This window comes from Pseudophryne corroboree, chromosome 2 (genome assembly GCF_028390025.1).
Source record: "Pseudophryne corroboree isolate aPseCor3 chromosome 2, aPseCor3.hap2, whole genome shotgun sequence".
Taxonomy (NCBI): domain Eukaryota; kingdom Metazoa; phylum Chordata; class Amphibia; order Anura; family Myobatrachidae; genus Pseudophryne; species Pseudophryne corroboree.
Window position 1 is genome coordinate 841,525,252 of NC_086445.1, and position 21,030 is coordinate 841,546,281.

Sequence of the window (21,030 nt, forward strand, 5' to 3'; positions counted from 1 at the left end):
GGTTAGTATCTCACCTACTGCCATGCATAGCAAAGCAGTGACAAATGTATGTCATCCCATCAGTAAAGATAGGCTGGACTCAGTCCAGGGAGTGCACCCAACATGGTACAAAAATGTGTGACAAACAGCTTTGTTCCCAATGTGATGCAAATGGAGATGTTGTATCAAGCAACCTACATCAACATCCTTTGCTTATCTGAAAATATCTCCCACGCGGCCCTTCCACTCTGCATCTGTCATCCACACTCATTACCTGCTAATGTTCACCATTAGAGGACTCTGTGGAATGACTTCCTTGCACAACATGACTTTCTTTTAGACTTTTATCATCCAAACCTTTAAGTATTCCTTGAAAACTCACCTGTTGAAGCAGGCTTGTCAAATTCCAGAGCTTTTTTACACAGTTGCCAACCCTATACACAGTTCACTCAAAACATATATATGTTTTCTTTCTACAGTGCACTCACACATCTCGTTGACTATAGGTATATAAATTGCTGTGTGACTAGATACTATTGGACTTATATGTCAGCAACCAATTTGGCCATTTCAGCTTTTTGCTAATGATTTTGTAAAAACAATGAGCAATGTATGGAGTTCACCAATCCCTGATTCTAACCAAAATATGATTGGAACCTGTAAATAAAGTTGTCCAACATGTTGGGTATTGCAGACCAATAGCAACATGTGTATAGTAACAATCAGACATTTTGCAGACCATTTTGACCTTAGAACAAACTTTTCTTTATAAATGATGACCCGTTGATTTGATGTACTTAATGAGCACTCTCATGATTTGTAGATCCTATCGTTGGATGAAAAAGATCTACTGTACTAATTACTGAAAAATTTCACTAGTGTATGGGGGCATATTAGTCAGGACCATAACTAGTTGTGTGCGGAAGGGGCACTGCACATAGCACTGCAGGGTAGGGGGCGCTGTTGGCAGCACTTGTCAATTATCTCTTTTAATTACTTTCACTTGCAGCTTCCCCACTTTTTGAAAACCCAGCATCTCCATCAGTCTCCTACCCTGAGCCCTTTTGTCACTAATACCTATACAACATTCAAGAACTCAACTTGAGATTCATTGTTATTCAGTCACACTGTCCTTTCTTACATTTTAAGATGCTGACATACCCAGAATTCAAATCCATTGCCTATGGCATTACAGTCAGACAATCTAGTCATTGAGCTATCTGCCCTTGCATAGAAAAGTAGATAATTTTAAGCTAGATAATTCTATTTGAATCTTACCCTGTACTTTGTGAAGGGGTGATCAGCATTGCGACTGAGCAGATCTATGTAGTGTGGCTGCAAGAGATTGGATGTGTGGCTGCACACTGCATGGATCTGCTCAATTGCAATCCTGAAGTACCAGTAGCTTCATATAATGTTCATGGTTTTTATGCAGGATCAAATAGCTCATTGAGTAGGGTGTTTGATTAGAATTCAACAGGTTATAAGTATGAAATCCTGGGTATGGCAATATATTGAAATGTTTTATTTAATAAAGGGTTTTGTAACTGAATAACAAAGAGCTCTCAAGTTAAGTGCATGAATGTGGTATAAAGAGGATTTGTGTCCAAATCCATTTTCTTGCAGTGGTCTATAATTGTGTGTGTATTATTTATATATTATATATTATATTATAATATATATAAAATGTGGGAAGGGGCATCCTAGCATGGGCTTTCTCTGGGATCAATCTTGTCATGCCCTACAAGGTATGTGCCTTATGTCCCTAGTGGTTTAGTGTATTCGAGAATTGTTAAATCAGGAAAAAATGCTGAATCAGTGAATAGTTTATCTGTGATTGCTGATGTATTGGCCCCATTACAGACAACCAAGAACCTTTGTAATCTGACTGGGCCATTTGCATAATGTAGCACTTAACCCCATGTATCAATTCATTATTTCCCTATAGATTGTAATCTTGCAAGCAGGACACTCTTATCTCTTTGACTGTCTGTTATTACCCAGTTGTTTTATTACTATTCTGTTCCCTATTACCTTCCCAGTATGTTACAGGGATCATTACCCATTACATAATGCAGTACCTGTTGTATCTATTGTAACATTATTAAACAAATATGATTATGTTAAAATTATTTGTACTACAGTATATCTCATCAGTGAATAGACAATGTGTAATACAATATTACAATTTGTGTTAAACATATACTTTCATTTGTTTTTGTTTTTTTATACAGGTGGTACACTAGCCCTACCACTGTTAATGCCTTTTACAGTGCAACTACAAACCAAATTAGTAAGTACTGCATACTGCTCTTTAGTTAACAAAATAAACTTTTAATGTTTGCTAAAACTGAGTTGAATGAATCAGGTAAAGATAAGCAAATATAAAAATACATCTGACCAGGATGGGAGCACTTTATTGTATTCAGTCTACAACATCTGCTCATCCAAGATGTCTTCAGTTTTGAATGAGTGGGGCTAAAGCAACCTGCAACCAATCAGGCCAGTGGATCATGTTGACTATGCTAATTTTGACGGGTAATGCAGTCATTTGCATATTCCTACCCATAGATAAAGAGCATCTCCTGTATTTCCTTTTCTTATTCTGTTGTAAAGTTTACTTCACACTTGCTTTGCCTTCAACATTGTTTCAAATATGAAAATTCACATTGCCAGGAGAATAGAGCTTCGTAAGAAATTGTGTTAATATATATAGTTATTAAGCCGCCTATTGTGGATGATTTTGAAATGCAAGAAATTGAGTTTCTGATTAGACCAACAAACCTGAAATAACGACTCAGACAATAATTTTTGGAATGAATGAGGTTACAGATTTTATTTCTTTAACTATTTAAATTATTGAATACATTTTACTTTGGCAAAAAGGCACTGCCTGCCAACAACAGCCACTAAAGGGACAGATAAAAGCCCCACACCTGAGGCAACCAGGACCATCTAGGTAACATCTTCCCCTACTGGATCCTACCCTAAGCCAGAGACCAAGCCTGACAATAAAGTAATGACATTGTCACTGAGACCAAAGAAAAAATGCTTGCAAGTCACCATTGCACCCTATTTAGCTACCGGTTAACAGTGCCTTCCTGCCAAAGCCAGGTTGCAAAACTTCAGCCAACCACAACTGAAAATCTCAAAAATCCTACATTGGAACTAAGAGGACTATACAAGTGAACAAACCAAAATACTGAAAACAATTGTTGGCTTTAAGAGGAATTCAGGTGGACCACATCTGTAAGGTACAAATGTTCCTATACAAACAAGATCCCTGGATCCCCGATAATCTTACCACATTCCAACAGGACAAACTTTGCAATGGCTTTATTGACCTTTTTGTAAATACAATCTATGGCCACCCCCCCTTGGTGACACCTCCAAACCCAATGAGGAACTATCTCAGACCAGATCAGTGTAATCTGAGGCCAGTGAGACAAAAAGGAAAAATAGGAAGCCGTGATTGTGAAGATAAGTTCTATGGCCTTCATCAAACCTAAGTCAAGTCAAGTGAACAACCAGAACATCTGGGAGACCACATCTCTCAAATGCTATTGCTTTCAAAGGGAAGAAAACATCCCACTTCAAACTGCATATTCCTATCCATACCCAAATTACAAGGGGCAAGCCATTAGCCATGGCATCCCTCTCCACCTAGAACACAAAAGAATGCCCCAACATCCACACAGAAGTAGATGGACATTGCGCATCTGTAACAAAGAAGCCCCCGAGATATAAATATACAAAATAAATAATATGAATAACAGATTAACATAAAATTCAGATACAGGTTGAGTCTCCCTTATCCAAAATGCTTGGGACCAGAGGTATTTTGGATATGGGATTTTTCAGTATTTTGGAATAATTGCATACCATAATGAGATATCATGGTGATGGGACCTAAATCTAAGCACAGAATGCATTTATGTTACATATACACCTTATACACACAGCCTGAAGGTAATTTTAGCCAATCTTTTTTATAACTTTGTGCATTAAACAAAGTGTGTCTACATTCACACAATTCATTTATGTTTCATATACACCTTATACACACAGCCTGAAGGTAATTTAATACAATATTTTTAATAACTTTGTGTATTAAACAAAGTTTGTGTACATTGAGCCATCAAAAAACAAAGGTTTCACTATCTCACTCTCACTCAAAAAAGTCCGTATTTCGGAATATTACGTATTTCGGAATATTTGGATATGGGATACTCAACCTGTACAACTATTCAATAAGAATATAGATTCAGATGCAACACTAAATGTACTTCTATAATACACTAAAATTGTCTCATGAGCTGCTCCTAGTGAAGGTCAATCCTGTTGGCGTCAATAAATATAAACTGTAAATGTAGGTAAGTATAACTACCCGAAAAGAGTGCTAAGCAGAAATAATTAATAAATAGGATGACAATAAATAAAATTTAATGAAAAACATACACATTACATAACAAATACATTTAAAGTATGTATCAACCTGTAAAAAGCCAAAACATATCCACACATAAAATGAATGAATATGACCTTTCGGGAACCTCTGCGGTAGGTGTTCCAATTTTTATGGGGTAAACTATAAATCTACGGTGGAGATACTGTATGATTTTTGAACCCCAAATAAAGTCACATAGTTCTTAGAGGATCCATATGAATATATAATATTGCCTCATATAAGCACTAAGGTTTATCTTATATCCCTCCAGAGAGAACAAGGAATGTCAGTAAATCTCTTCATATACAGTGCATCTGGAAAGTATTCACAGCGCTTCACTTTTTCCACATTTTGTTATGTTGCAGCCTTATTCCAAAATGGAATAAATTCATGTTTTCCCTCAAAATTCTACACACAATACCCCATAATGACAACGAGAAAAAAGTTTTTTTTTGAGATTTTTGCAAATTTATTAAAAATAAAAAACTAAGAAATCACATGTACATATGTATTCACAGCCTTTGCTCAATACTTTGTTGATGCACCTTTGGCAGCAATTACAGCCTCAAGTATTTTTGAATGTGATGCCACAAGCTTGGCACACCTATCTTTGGGCAGTTTCACCCATTCCTCTTTGCAGCACCTCTCAGGCTCCATCAGGTTGGATGGGAAGCGTCGATGCACAGCTATTTTCAGATCTCTCCAGAGACATTCAATTTGATTCAAGTTTGGGCTCTGGCTGGACCACTCAAGGACAATCACAGAGTTGTCCTGAAGCCACTCCATTGATATCTTGGCTGTGTGCTTAGAGTTGTTGTCCTGCTGAAAGATGAAGGAAAGTCTGGATATGGAAGGCAAGGTCTATATCTGGACCCTGTTGAAATCGGTCAGAAGCACATCCCATAAGGCCAGATTGTTCTGAATCTCTCTATACAAATGAAACGATGATGTGATTTAACAACCCAAGCCGCCACAGCTTACTGAAAAAATCTTTACCCATAGGTATCACCCTGCATGCAAAGTTAAACAACCCCAACAAAGACTGTACCTACTTCACAGGTGTCTTACTAACCAGGTGACAGAAAACAATTTGCCAACGCAATTTATCAACCTTGTTCTGAGGCAAATCACATGCCCTGCCACAAATTTTGATTTCAATATCAAGATATAGGACAGGCAGGTCAAGGGACCCTACATCTTATCATGGCTACAGTTACCCTATAACTGTAAAAGAGCCTTTATAGAAAAAAAATAATTTGTCATAGTACTGCCTCTTGGAGGTATCAGACGAAAGTTACCGAGGTGATGTGTTAAACCCATATTCCCAGTACTTACTTCCCTGCACCAGTGCAGGAAGGAACTGAAAGGTTCAAACTACACACACAGTAGATCTCACAACCCATGGGCAATTTACCCACATGAAAGTCTTGCCCTATACAAACCCCCATCAACCAAAATGAGTCAGGAGAGAGGGAGAAGCCAAAAGGGTGACTCAATATCAATATTTCTCTCTCAGAAAACTCCTTAACCACAACCAAAACATCTTCAAAGGACTGGTATTGTATACTGATATGACACACACAAATGAAAAAGGGCAAAAGAAAATACAATCAGAGGAAAAAGAATGTTATAAAATAGTGAGGCATTGCAGAAACACTGATATACTTATCTACTAGTAATCCAAAATGGAAAGTTGAACACTTCCTGTCATAACCAGTGTAAGAACATACCTAAAACCCTTGCCTAAACTCTCCCTGATTGTACCTTAATTATCAACATAAAATGCACCAGTCAATCACATCCCATACTTTAGTTCAAGAAATGTAAAAAGCACTCACTAAGGGCCATTTTTAATACTTAACACTTATGCAGGCCTTTTTTGTATATTGTCATAGATATAAGCACTTAAAATATGTATAATATGTATTATGTTTTTCCGTATTATTTTCTACATTTTATTTAAAATACACACTTTGCACTAAGGTTTCTTTTTTTATGAACTTTATTATGCTTTTTCTTTTATTGTCTCCTGGTACATTGACCATGAGATTGCTATGAACATTTAAATCAGGTTAGTCACAGTGGGCGGCATTAAAAGCTGAAGCTTTTTCTTACATTTTTCCGCACTTTGATTTCTGTTGATTTATTGGATGTGTTGCACATATCCGAATATTTTGTTTTCTGTGCTTTTCTGTTAAAATACTGGATTTTATACTTTGTAAAGATGGAGGATAGATTTTAGTGTCAGTGGGAGACAGCATGATACAATAATATTATTACAAGCTGAAAAGTATAGTATTTTTCTGTCGAGGAAATGGTATATTGATCTCTGGAAGTAAGCATTTCTCTTTATATCAACCATTATTATTTGAAATATATTTTATGAGTAAACCAATTATACCAGTTATTCATGTACTGTTTTGTGTATTTTTGTGAATCTAGGATTCCCAGCTGGAGAGCTTCAAAAACCTTTCTTTTGGGGAACAGAATACCCACGGTATGTAAACAAATAAAATTAATGTTAGCATCCTCTGTAATGGATGTAATTATATGAAAGAGCTGAAAACCATAACACACATTTAAAGAGTTAGGGATATAGTACATGTAATAGCTATATACAATTAATTAGTTATTCCTTGTGTACAACAATACCACAGAGATTTTCAAGCATACAATAATATATTAAGTATATACAAATTTAAGGGTCTATTTAAGAAGCCCCCTGGCCTAAGCTTCTTTAAGAAAGAATGCAATGCATCTGATGATGGCTATAGCAATGTATTAAAATCAAGCATCTTTTTCTTTGTTAAATGTACAGTGATGAGTAGGACTCAGTGGCGTAACTACTGAGGGTGCAGCTGCTATGGGGCCAGTGCTGCCTCCAGTGCCCACTGCTCCCCCCTTCACCCCTGCCCACAGTGAGAATGGCCACCGCCAATAGCACCCCACCTTCCTCATAGGCTGCAGTCATGTGGAGGATGGAGAGCAGGGGGACATCCTGGCCAGCTTCGAGCCCCGAGTCACCAGTGCTGCGATTTGCGGGTATTTAGGGGGCATGGCCTAATTCCGTGCAGTGCCCGCCCCCATGATAGACATCTGCTGTATTCAGGGCAGGTAATGAATTTCCTGCTAGTTCCACCTCCGCTCTATCTCACCCCTCTCGCCCCTCTCTCTCTCTCTTGCTCCTCTCTTTCTCCCTGACACACTCTCAATGTCTTTCTCTGACACTGTTTCTCTCTCCCTGATACTGCCCCCACTGTCTCTCTCTCTCTCTCCCTCCCTCCCTGACACTGTATCTCTCTCCCTTTCTGACACTGTCTTTCCCTCTCTATGGACAAAATACAGTAAATCCCCCAACCAAGCCCCACCCATTTTTTGACTGAAACTCCACCCCTTTTGAGGTCCGCAAATTGCCATTGTCTTGACAAGATCAGGATAGTTGGGAGCTGACTTTGTGTACAGTAGTGGCATTGTATTCTGTGCTGTTAATTAACTTTCAATATGACAGGATATTTGAAAAATATGTGGAGTGGGGTGAAGTGGGCCATTAGTTGTGTCTGCTATGTCTGATTGTGGGCACATATGAAAAATGATGTGCAGAGTAAAGTTCTGCAACCCAAAGCAAATAAACATTTAGGGCAGGGGTATTTTAACAGAAGAGGGGTCCCCTGTGCAGACTCTGGATGGTGCGGTAGTCTCCTGCATTGTGCTGGAGTCTACTGCGCATGCACAGGTCTCTGTAAACATGGTGCCTGCCATAATCCATAGACCAATTTAACTACTGTGCATGCGCAGTGGGCATTTTGGGTGTGATTTTTTACCCAGGGGACCATGTGCACGACACAGATTCCACCAATTATAGAAACAACAATGATTTAGGGGCATATGTAATAGGTTCCGAGTTTGCCAGAGGTACAGCATGCCGGATGTTTTCGGATGTTTTATAAAGCGGCAATCAATTACAAGGCATGGTTATCCCCTGTAAATGATTGCCGCTTTAAAAAAAAGTCTGAGATCGACCTGCATCCTGCACCTCCAGCAAACTTGGAACCTATTACATACAGTTTGCCCCATTCTTTTCATTTTCAAAACACTATGAGGAATTATGGTAAGATTTGTGGGAATGGTTGCTATGGGTTACTGCAGTTCATTTCCTGAGCAACTAAGTACTAAACTATCTTTTGGTGACTTTAGTAATACGGCTATTTTAGCTTCCTCTGGAAAATATGTTATGTGAACAGTATTTGGTAGTCTATATTTTATAGTATCATTATGTAGATAGTGTGCAAACATTCACACTTTATATGCAACATGAACTTTAACAACTTTAGCTGTATCATGTGCTGTGAATTCCAAAGTATATGAGGCAAGGATTTAAATATGTGGAGAAGAAAAAAGGATGACTGCTGCATTTAGTACTCTGTTTATTATACGTAGTTCAAACAAGAATTAAACACTAAAAAATTCCTGCTATGTTTAGCTCGCCCATATAAAATGTATGGTTTATTATTATTTGTCTAATAGTTACTGAAAATATGTGCTGCTCTGCCCTATACCTCTAATAAACCAGAGATAGATTTTAATATCCTTTATGTTAACGATAACACTTTTGCTGTAAAAAGCTTAATTAAAGCATGCTGCCAATTGTTACATTTTTCAGCTCCCCAATTAGGCACAAAGACTCCACTAAGCACCTGAAATGATTGTTGCTCTCTTTAGTTTTGACCTTATTTAAAATTAACAGTAATAACCTTTTGCTTAAAGCAGCTTAGGTCAGTAAGTGTTATACATTCTTAGCAGAAATTGCCATTAAAGCATACATTGATGTATTTGACAGCTTTAGGAAAGTTAAATGTCAGTGTTTATCCCTGCTGGATGAAAAATAGTAATTCTTTCCATAAAGCACTCCAACATTATTTTAGAGTTTACCAAATACAGTGAAGTTTTATGTAGATTTGATAGTATAGCTCTAATTAAACCAGCATGTGAGTGCCATATCAAGCAGCACTTGTTACTAGTGATAATAATACTTTAAAACTATATAAATGCTTAGAGTGCCCACTGGTGAGCTGGATTTCATGATATGTACAGGTGAATCTGTAGGTGCATGATGCCATCCCAGTGATATAGGGGTCTTTATGGCCTACCTGTAACTGCTAGAATTCAGGCCAAGTTTACTAGATTTTTAAAAAACTTTTGTGATACCCTGTGTTCTCCTGACAATGCTACCCTGCACTACAGAAAAATAATGTTCTTTGTATATTTGGGGAGGGCCCTCTCACTCTAATAATGACATAATAACACCAGCAACTTTGTGGGCACACATATTTGAAAAAGGGGAGTCCATTTTCTCACCAAACAATATTGCCCTGCACTACAGAATATAGACATTTTCTGTATGAGGTTGGGAGAGCACTACCTGCCCTACAAAAAAATCTGTGATATTTATGTTGGAATGTGACAAGCACTAATATTAGAAAATTGCCTCAGCGCAAGGGTGAGAAAACCATCAGGAACAAAAGGTTTAAATTACGCATGATCCTCATTGCTGATTTTGGAGGTGAAAAGGAAGACTTCATTAATAATTGTACAACTGATCACCAGAACAAGGTTGTCTTCTATGATTGTGGGAGATATCTACAAATAGATACATTTTCACAATTTTGCAACATATCAGTGAATGCTGGGAAATATTTTTATATTTCTAAATCTCCAAAGGAAAATATCATACTTTTTGGGACACAATTGTGCTTTTTATTGGTAACAAATTATGATAAAGAAGGTATTTACTGTTTTATATTATTATTTTAGAGGCATTAGATAGGAAAATATATAAAACTCAAAAATACAGTTTTTATAAATCCAAAATCATAGTTAATTTTATATATTTTGAGAAATAATTAAAATTATCCTGAAATTAGTTTCAATCTCATTTAATTTACTTTATTGAAGAAAAGGCTGAAAGAGATATTGGGCAAAATAGGTAATTTTTTAATTAACTTTGTCTTTTATTGTAACTAAAATGGGTATCAAATACAAACATGATCCAAGTTAGTATTTATGTTATAATAACTTGCATGGTATAGTGAGTTCAGCTCTTCAAAATACAATCCCAGTCCAGTCGACTAGGAAGAATTCCCTGAAAGTATTGTTTGTGATTTCACCATGGACTTCACCACAACCTTGACTGTAACAATTTGATATTTCATTAGGCAATGTTACACTGTTATTGAGTGCTTTGCAATATTGATCCATAGAAACACATAGGACAGTAACCCCTACTTATATCTACATCACTGTGTAGAGCAGTGGTTCTCAAACTGTGTGCCATGGCACCCTGGGGTGCCTCGGGACACTTCCAGGGGAGCCTCGAGTTGATGATAGAGAACCAATTCAAATTATTAATGGTCAATGTAATAGGCCAAACCAGTGCTGGTTATAAAATATGTTGACAAAGAGAAGCAAATCTTGGCCTTCACCATATAATTAAACTTAAATATGACATAAAGACAATTTACTTAATTTTATATATTTTTTCACATTTCCCATTAAGAAATTTTGGCCTAGGGACTACCATGAAAAAAATTCTGATACTCTAGGGCGCCGTGATTTAAAAAAAGTTTGGAAACCACTGGTTTTGAGAATATCTCATGCCTGCATTCAACTTTTTACTGTACATACTTGTGGTTTTGCTAATATACCATAAATGTACCTGCTTGAGCATATCTTTAATGCCACCACCTAATTTCTAAAAATGCAGACTACTATTTGAAACATGGTTTCGAAAGCAAGTTTAATTAGTACAGTTAACCTGAATATTGAACGCAGGTGGATAAAAAAAATTAAAATCTGTAGATGTGAATCCAAATATATCACCCAATTCAGGAACATGACAAAAGTTTGTGCTGGTACTCAAACATCCTGCTACAATATAGACAGACTGTGCTCATCAGCGACAGGACTCTTCAGTGCAGAATAAGATATTCAGGTCAGCATGTGAACTATTATCTTGGAACAACTTGGAAATGCACCTGTGACATTACTTAGAATTTCATCAAAGTAATCCACTTATTAGGTATCAAAGTGATTCTCTGAAATATTTATTGCAGAGACTTTGGTAAAAATTATGGTATTTTGTAATTTATGATATATATTGTTTTCTCCCCTAGCCCTTGCCCATAAAACAAACTAACAAACAATTTACAGTAAATGCGTTACGAATGAAGCTGTCCTGAAAAACAATATATAATTCACTTATTTATGTAAAGAAAGTTAAGTCAGTTCCCTGCAAACACAATGCACTGTGAAACCTTGAAAATAAAGGATGATAATATTACTCTTTCTCTCATTAAGCCATTATATGTTTCCAAAGCCTACAACTAATTCATTTCAATATACAAATAAACAAAAAAACAAAGTAATTTACTTGGCACAGTATTAAGTCCCCCAGTAAATTGTGATGCTTAAACAATTTAAAATTTTTTTTTAGTGATTAACATTATGTTTTACAAATTTTAGATTGTACTTTAAATGTTGGTTTCATGTAACGTAAAATGAATAGCATGACAATCGTCAAGATGGTTATATATTAAACAGATTTTTTAAGATTTCTGTTTGCTCTTGAGGTAAGATGAAACTGACCGCCAACTTGAAAATATAATGAAAACGGAATTTGCATGCATCAGTGTCAAACATTTGCCAACTTTCCCAGGGGGAAATGATTAGAACTGGCAGCCCGATGATCCCATTTCATCTTTGATCTGTGATATTCCCAGGCAACATTGTTAAAATGAATAATTAAATTCTGAATCCTAGCTGGTTTCTGATAAGAAAATAAATGATGAGGTGCAGAACAGAACTCTTTATAGAAAGAGGGGTTGTTGGATAATGTTTGATATTAAAAAGTATGTGTTTTTCTTTGATAGATCCCTGAGCTATGGAGCAATAGGAGTAATTGTTGGCCATGAGTTCACACATGGATTCGACAGTAATGGTAAACATGTTTCTTTTATTTATTTATTACCAGTTATTTATATAGCACACACATATTCCACAGCGCTTTACAGAGAATTGGCCATTCACATCAGTCCCTGCCCCAGTGGAGCTTACAATCTATATTCCCGACCACATGTACACGCACACACATTCGCCCTTCGGTTAATTTTGTTGGGAGCCAATTAACCTGCCAGTATATTTTTGGATTATGGGAGGAAACCGGAGTACCCAGAGGAAACCCACGCAAGTATGGGGAGAGTATACAAACTCCACACAGTTAGTGCCATGGTGGGAATCGAAGCCATGACCTCAGTACTGTGAGGCAGTAATGCTACCCATTACACCATCCGTACTGCCCTTTTATTTAATATCCTTGCAAATAAACAGCGTGTACAGCAATGCATAAATATATGTTCCTTTGTCAGATTGAAGCAAATTGCTTATATTTTACATTCTTTAAAAGTCATTAAATCAAGCACAAATATTCTCCTAAATATTTGTTTTGATGTCCCACATGCTTATTTTTTATCCAGCATCACCTGATAGAACAAAGGGCTTTTAACTACTGTTGTGTATTTGTTTTTACTTGCAACTTTTTATACTTTGAGTCTTATTTCTGTCTTTTCAGAATAAAGGCTGAGTTTCCATAGCTTGTGGATATGTTACAGCTAGCTCAGCCCTACAGTTATACGGAATTTCTAATGCCAATAAAATTAAACAACCCTACATAAACAACCAATAATCTTTATGTAAAAAAAAGAAGGAAGCCAGACAGAGAATGAATATATTTAGTAAAAAGTTCCAATAAATAAATTATGTATTAAAAATAAAATAACCCATTGACACTTGAATATACAGCAGTATTTTTAAAATTATTTATAGCATTTTAATGACATGACTGTGCTTAGGCCTGTATACTGCCTATTATCCATTATCTAATTTTTCTCACTTTTGCTTACTTGGGGGACCTTAAATTAACAAATATAGTGACATTGATAAAGCACAATACACAAATAGTTACTTATTCTTTAAATTCCCCATTGTCCTTCAGTGTTAGCAATGTTTGGCATCCACAAATTGGTTGGCAAACTGCAAACATATCTGTCTATAATGGCAAACATAGATGAAATACATTTTTATTATATATCTATATGGTATAAACTTAATTTGTATGTTTTCATGTAGGTCGTAAGTATGACAAGGATGGAAATTTACATGCGTGGTGGACTACGGAATCAGAGGAAAAATTCAAAGAGAGAACTAAATGTGTTGTGGATCAGTACAACAGTTATTACTGGAAGCAAGCTGGCCTGCACGTAAGTCTTAGAGAAAGTAACAATTTAAAAAAAATATCAATTATTTCTTCAGAATGCAGAGTGCAAGAAACCCTTAAAGCCACCTAGATTAACATGTGTTTCTTTTTCTTTTTAGTGTATAAGTATAAAGTGTATTTTTTCATGTTAAGGAAATCATTAATACCTTTGTGCTTTAATCAGTATGTTCCATTTTCTGTAATCAGTGAGTTTTGTTCAGACTGGATGTTACCCCAAATAATTATAATAATCAAGGGTTTAGTTATGATTAAGTATTTAAGAATGTAGCCGTCTATATTATTCACTTTAACACATACCATGAAAAGATAAATAATAGGTAACTGCAGACTGATTTTCAAGTGATAAGAAAATGAAGCATTGCTGACCTTACATAGGGCTACAGTATTTGAGACCTTGTTCATACATTGGCAAATTGGTCAGGCATTGCTTACTACCGGTCAAAATTATAGCATTGCCTCATATAAATCTAAATAGAAACAACTGTATATTGGATTTACTGGTCAAAAATCGTGACTACGTGGTGACTGCTTCATAGATTTGCAGTCATCATCATTAGGTAATGGTACTGTACTTACAGTTTAATATTCTAAAATCAAATGCACTGTACTTGCCAATAATGTTACATATACATATGCAGCATGTAAGACCAAAGTCTAAGGTGCAAGTAGATTTATTTCAAGAGTCAATATTTTGTACAGACATGGGTATATTACTAGGACACTTTAGAAGTTTATAAACAAAAAAACAAACAAGCTAAATTTGGTTACTAAATCAATTTAGGTTTCACTGCGGAATATAACATATTTTTCTAACATCATAGGCTACCATGGTATAATCAAATAATGTTTTAGCTAAATGAAAGTTGCTCTGAGGATTACTTTGTGTCATTAATAAAAGTAAGTGTAAATATTTCTTAATGTTAACAGAAAAAAATGTCTGAGTTTGGCCGGCAACTCGCACCTCTGGCCATCTCAGACGGCATTCCATTCCGCCCCATGATAGGATTTTACTAAACACTGAATTATTTTTGAAAACAGGAGGCTTTCTACCAAATCTGAATGAATGCTAATTTACATATCAAATATAAGCAGGAGATGCCTAAAAGATGAAACATTTTACATTTAATTTTAGTTCATGAAATTGTGTCCTGCACTCTAGCATTTTAGGGATATCAGGATATAGATTGTGTGGGAAAAATGGTTTTGCCAAACTTGATTGTCATAAAAAAACTTCTAGTGTATGGACTATTTCGGACTATTAAATCCTGCCTTCAGTGCCTTATTGCTTAGATAGGGTTCACAAATATTCTTTTTTTTGAAAGGTCAGTAGGTTTATATCCATTAAAATTATTTATATTATTATACTGTTATCTTTCTGTCTCATTAACAATCTTCTTTTTCTATAAGACCATCTCTTAATATTGCTAACTCATATCTTAAGTAATTAGGTATATTATGGCAATTGAATAAAAATGCCATGATAATACCAGATTTGGTTTCTTGCAAACTCCTATAACACTTTGACTTTTTAACTACACTAACTTTTACAATCTAAAAGCAGGGGTTGCATTTGGTGCCAGGCCTATTATACTGAACTCTGCCAAGTACACAAATGTGAACATACTTGTTGACAGTTATAATATGCAAAATTGGGTTGGGATCGAGTGACTGGCGGTTGGGAGATCACCGGTCACCATACCAACTGCGGGATCCTGGCTGTTAGATGGCCGGCGGGGGAACACGTGAAATTAAGCCTCTTGCGGGCTCGCTGTGCTCGACACGCAGCGGGCTCATAACTCGCTGCAATCGCCACAAGTTCTATTCCCAATCTACGGGTGTATCGGACGACCACGAGTGGGAATAGTACCTGTTGTGCGGCATGCTGACCAGAGCCGGATTAAGAGGGCCCCCGCCGCCAGCACAGATTGAATTTCTGGTCTGATATGCAGTGCTGCGCTCCTGGCTCCTGGGAGCTGGCATGGCGGCTCCACGCGCACGGCATCTGAGCTATGGCTGTCCCTGGTGGCTCCCGGCTCCCCACTGCATTTAAAGGCTGGTGCTACTGGCTGGGCACACAGGCTGCAGAGAACAAAGAGAACGGCGTATGGAGCCAGCCTGCACCCAGCCAGCACCCCTATTATACATTAGAGCCTACCAGCAGCAGAGTAAAAAAAAAAAGTAAGACTAGCTGTATTAGGTTCTGGATTATCTCATATATGTACATATATATGTTTAAAATATATATATATATATATGTAGAGAGAGAGAGAGAAACGGGCGGCACTCCACGGTGCTATTTAATCACACCTTTCGTCAGGATACACTGTATCCTGACGAAAGGTGTGATTAAATAGCACCTGAAACGTTGACAACTAAGCTTGTGTAGCTGTCTCAATTCTTTTTTGAAAATCCGTGGAGTGCCGCCCGTTTCTCTCTCTCTGTATTTGCTCTGCTTGGACCGTGGGAGGGCACCCAGGTATTTAATCAATTTGTATGGAGTGCCGGTCATATTGGAACTATATATATATATATATATATACACACACACTGTGTGTATATATATATACAAACAGAGAACCCAGCACTCACCAAAGTAAACTCACTTATCCTCAACAATTCAATAAATAAATGATGGGGGTTTAGTTGGTGGATTGGCCAATGCACGGAAGCCTGTATACCGATTCAAGGTACCCCACCTTCATACAGGTCCTACACTATCACAGAGTCTTAAAACCTGACTACCACACTGCTGCATCATCTGCCTGCTAGATGTAATGTGTACCTGCCACAGACTTTATGGCTTTTAAAGGCACACTAGTCACCTATTGCACTGGCTCAAAGATGATTGCTAAAAAACAGCTGAGACAGGTTCAGGATAACAAAGTCCACACAGGGGTGCATGAGAAAGCTAGTGGCCACGGTTAATAAGAGCTAACCATAGATTAACCCCTTCATATACACACAGAGTAAAAACCACAGCACTCACCGCACCAGAAGCGGGGCACAGCTATGCACTTACCACTCACAGGGTGGGGTGCATGTAACACTGCACTCTCCACCACAGAAGCGGGGTACACAGCTGTACTTACCACTCACAGGGCGGGGTGCATGTAGCCCATGACCACATCGCTCTAATAAATACAAACAGAGAACCCAGCACTCACCAAAGTAAACTCACTTATCCTAGACTCTGTGATAGTGTAGGACCTGTATGAAGGTGGGGTACCTTGAATCGGTATACAGGCTTCCGTGCATTGGCCAATCCACCAACTAAACCCCCATCATTTATTTATTGAATTGTTGAGGATAAGTGAGTTTACTTTGGTGAGTGCTGGGTTCTCTGTTTGTATTTATTAGAGCGATGTGGTCATGGGCTACATGCACCCCGCCCTGTGAGTGGTAAGTACAGCTGTGTACCCCGCTTCTGTGGTGGAGAGTGCAGTGTTACATGCACCCCACCCTGTGAGTGGTAAGTGCATAGCTGTGCCCCGCTTCTGGTGCGGTGAGTGCTGTGGTTTTTACTCTGTGTGTATATATATATATATATATACTATGTGTGTATATATATATATATATATATATACATACACACTATATATATATATATATATATATATATATATACACACACTGTATATATCTATATCTATATATATATATACACTGTATATATATATATATATATATATATATATGAGATATAGATTTAGATATATATACAGGGTGATTCAAAAGTCACAGTATACCCTTGTGTTACAAAAACTGTGCAGGAAATGGCAAAGCTGAATACTCCACTAAGTTATGGGTGAGGTGGGCTATCTTTTAGGGTATGTACCAAACATGGGCACCATCTTGAAATCGACCATCTTCAATCTAAGTCAGTTTTTCAATTTCCTGCACAGTTTTTGAAACAAAAGGGTGTACTGCGACTTTTGAATCACCCTGTATGTATATAAATACATATGTAAATATATATATGTATATATATATATATATATCTATACATACATAGATTAATGTATATATATATATTATATTATATTATATATACATGTGTGTGCTCCCTATCTGAAAGATTCTTTCAAATTTACCACCTAATTGTAATTTTCTTTGTAGTGATTGAAGACGTAATGATTTTAATTTTAGATTTTAAGGCCCCACTGTCTTAAGTACCCCGGGCCCCCTGAAGCCTTAACCCAGCTCTGATGCTGACCATTGGGCTATTCAGGGTTCAGGATCCCGGTGTTGGTATTGTGACTGGCGGTCTCCCGACCACCAGTCACATAAACTCATCCCAAAGAATCATATTTATTAACAAATCTATGGCAAGTCTAATAAAGCACATAACCATATCTGTTGCCAAGCATTATGTGCAGAACCGCATCAAGTGTCTGCACATTATGCATGGCCATATCTTGTGACATATCTTATATGCAAACGCAACAAAATAATATGTGTGGCGTGCATTGGCGCTCAGAATTTAAAGATGCATCCCTGAAATGAATAGGGATATATGAATCAACAGATTTGCAATGGACCAGATGGTTTATTCCCATAGATAAAAATTTGTTTATTAAAACCAATTAAAAAATGACTAACATCTAACATACATATAAAGTGCAATCCGTGACTTGGCAGCAGAGGCTAGTGAAAGTGACCGTGCAATTAGTAAACACAAGATCTCTCACCATTTACTGTTGTTGTACACCTTTTTCTGATATCTTATATGCAAACCTATATTTGGTGCCAGATCTAAAATGCACAGCCATACCAGATGCCCAGACTAATATGGAGTCTTACAGTATGCCATGCAAAATCTAAATTACACTGCCTTAACAGTTTCCAAGTCTAATGTGCTGAGTCATATCTGGTGCCAATGTCTGCAGCCATACTTGATGCCCAATCTACTGTATATACTTAGCATTATCTGCTGCCAAGTTTACATTCACAGCCTTATACTGTATATTGCACAATATAATATAACTTGCTAATCTTCAGTGCTTTATGCATTTCCTTTTGTATTCTCTGTACACTTGGGTACGTACTAAAATGTTTATACTAGTCAGTCTATTACAAATGCATACATTAATTCTATTTTAGGTAAAAGGAACAAAGACTTTGGCAGAAAACATTGCGGATAATGGAGGAATGAGAGAATCCTTTCGGGTATGGGAAATTCACACTAAAGTGCTATATTGATTAAAAGAACAAAGCATTAAGATTAGATTTTTTTTCTATGTTTCTTGTTTACATATTATGCCATATTTACATTATACAGACATATATATAGAAAAACAAGTGCCCTTGTCTTGCGCTATTCAACAAATAGCAGCTGCTCCTCAAAAAAAACCTCTGTTAGTCAAGAGTCCTACACCCAACACCCAAAAAGACAGATTTAGAGGGTGCTAATCCTTTTTGTTTATTATACACACTAATAGGGTAAATTACCCATAATAATAGTACCTTAAAGCCTTTTTAATACATAGAAACACTTAGACATATAGCAATTCCTTTTAAAACAGTATTGTGGATTTATTTGACATAACAACAAAGCTTCTTAAAACAAGTATACAATTGTTACAATAAAAGTTCAATATACATGTCTATTGAATGCCAGGAGATTAATCACTGCTCGTTTAGATCTCTCTGAGGCTAAGCACTGTAGATAATCAGATTTCCAGCTGAATATATGAATATTGCGCTTTTAACCCTATGCGTTTTGTCCTACGGACTTCATCAGGGGTTAGATCAATACATGGGGGGAATTAAAATGTTCGAAAAGTCAGTTGAGTTTCAAACAATTGAATATCCCACATATCCATCATATACAGCAATTTGTCCAAATTATTTACCTCCTGCCCAATGATGTTAAACCTACTAGTACCCATCATATACATTTCTATAGTTGATCAGTGTAAATCTCCCTTAGTAACATACATTTTTGTCTTGTTTCTAACCTTTTTATTATGGTTAGTGGTGTTTTTCCACATTACAGGAACCAGTCATTCCTGTTAATGTAAAGAGTCAATGGACTCAATTTAAGTCAATTAAATGACAATGCTTTGATCCCGTGAAATCACAGTAATAATGCAACGTTGGTTAGTGGTAGTAGAACATCTGGAGCTCCTAGTTTTTAATGACCACTTCAAGTACCCTTTTATTGTGCTACCAGTGCTGTCCTGGTAGAGACATTTCCAGAGAAAAGAATGAGCTGACATTGGTATTGGAATAGGAAATGTAAAGCCTTCATTAATGAGCTGACGGTGTTACCCCAATAAACAAGCTGATGACATTAAAATAAGGGAAGAAAAGACGCCATGTGAGGCATGAAAGAGTTGGGACTTAGGAACTGGCAATTGACTAGCATGCCTTGCCAAAATACTGTTAAACGTGCCTGACTGCTTGGATCAATATGACGTAATAATGTCTACTCACTTACTGTACTTATGAGATGTTATGTGGATTTATGAAGTAAATAATGTTATACATGTAAATTTAAAAAAATATATAAATAAAGGTGTTGTTCCTCTTGTCAGGCATACAGAAAATGGATTCAGGATAAAAGAGGTGGAAAAGAAGAAGTGCTTCTTCCTGGCATAAATCTTACCAATAATCAACTCTTTTTCTTAAGCTATGCCCACGTAAGGAACAGGAAATGTAACCACTTGCTAGAAGAATCAAACATATATTGCAGCTGCTGTGTACTGTATCTCTCCTCACTTTTACATTTGAGTATATTTTTTTAGTTGTTGCACAATGAACTCAAGTTGAGTTTTTCCTAAATGCTGATTTGCTATCAGAGATCGTGAACTATACAATTCTGAATTAAATAAGAATTTGGCTGCTTTGAGTCCTGGAATTTAGGGAGTCATGGCAATAGTCACCGCTAGTGGCAGCTACAGAGATGGAGCTGCAGTACAGTTTAAAATTCAAATAGGGGAGCCACGGCAACTCCCAATGAGCCCTGGCCAGCAGTGTGTGGCAACATTTGGGAAGGCAGTTGGTGTGGCTCCCCTATCTCAATTTTGGACTGTGCTACAACCCCACATCTAGAGCTGCTACCTGTCAACTCCCAAAGCCCCATTACCCCCTTTCCCCTTTATGCCCCCCCTTGCACTCTGAAACAAATCGCAGATTCTTTTTGAGTAGTCCAAGTGCAGTGGAGTGGCTTGGGAGTCAGTTTAAAAGCACGATTTCTAGGTACCATAGCACATTTTTGTTCCACCGCTGGTCCTAGGCAAGTGCCTACAGCATTGCTTAATTTCTACATGTATTT

The 21,030-nt window shown here is 36.9% G+C and overlaps 1 protein-coding gene across 1 annotated transcript in view; it reads left to right on the forward strand.

Annotated features, from left to right (window-relative positions):
* PHEX (phosphate regulating endopeptidase X-linked) overlaps positions 1-21,030 on the forward strand; it is a 433,913-nt gene that overhangs the window by 405,212 nt on the left and 7,671 nt on the right. Inside the window, exons 15-20 of the mRNA XM_063955773.1 lie at positions 2,214-2,272; positions 6,869-6,923; positions 12,352-12,419; positions 13,607-13,737; positions 18,855-18,920; positions 20,291-20,395. Coding sequence (XP_063811843.1) covers positions 2,214-2,272; positions 6,869-6,923; positions 12,352-12,419; positions 13,607-13,737; positions 18,855-18,920; positions 20,291-20,395 — 484 coding nt within the window. The remainder of the gene's footprint in view (positions 1-2,213; positions 2,273-6,868; positions 6,924-12,351; positions 12,420-13,606; positions 13,738-18,854; positions 18,921-20,290; positions 20,396-21,030) is intronic.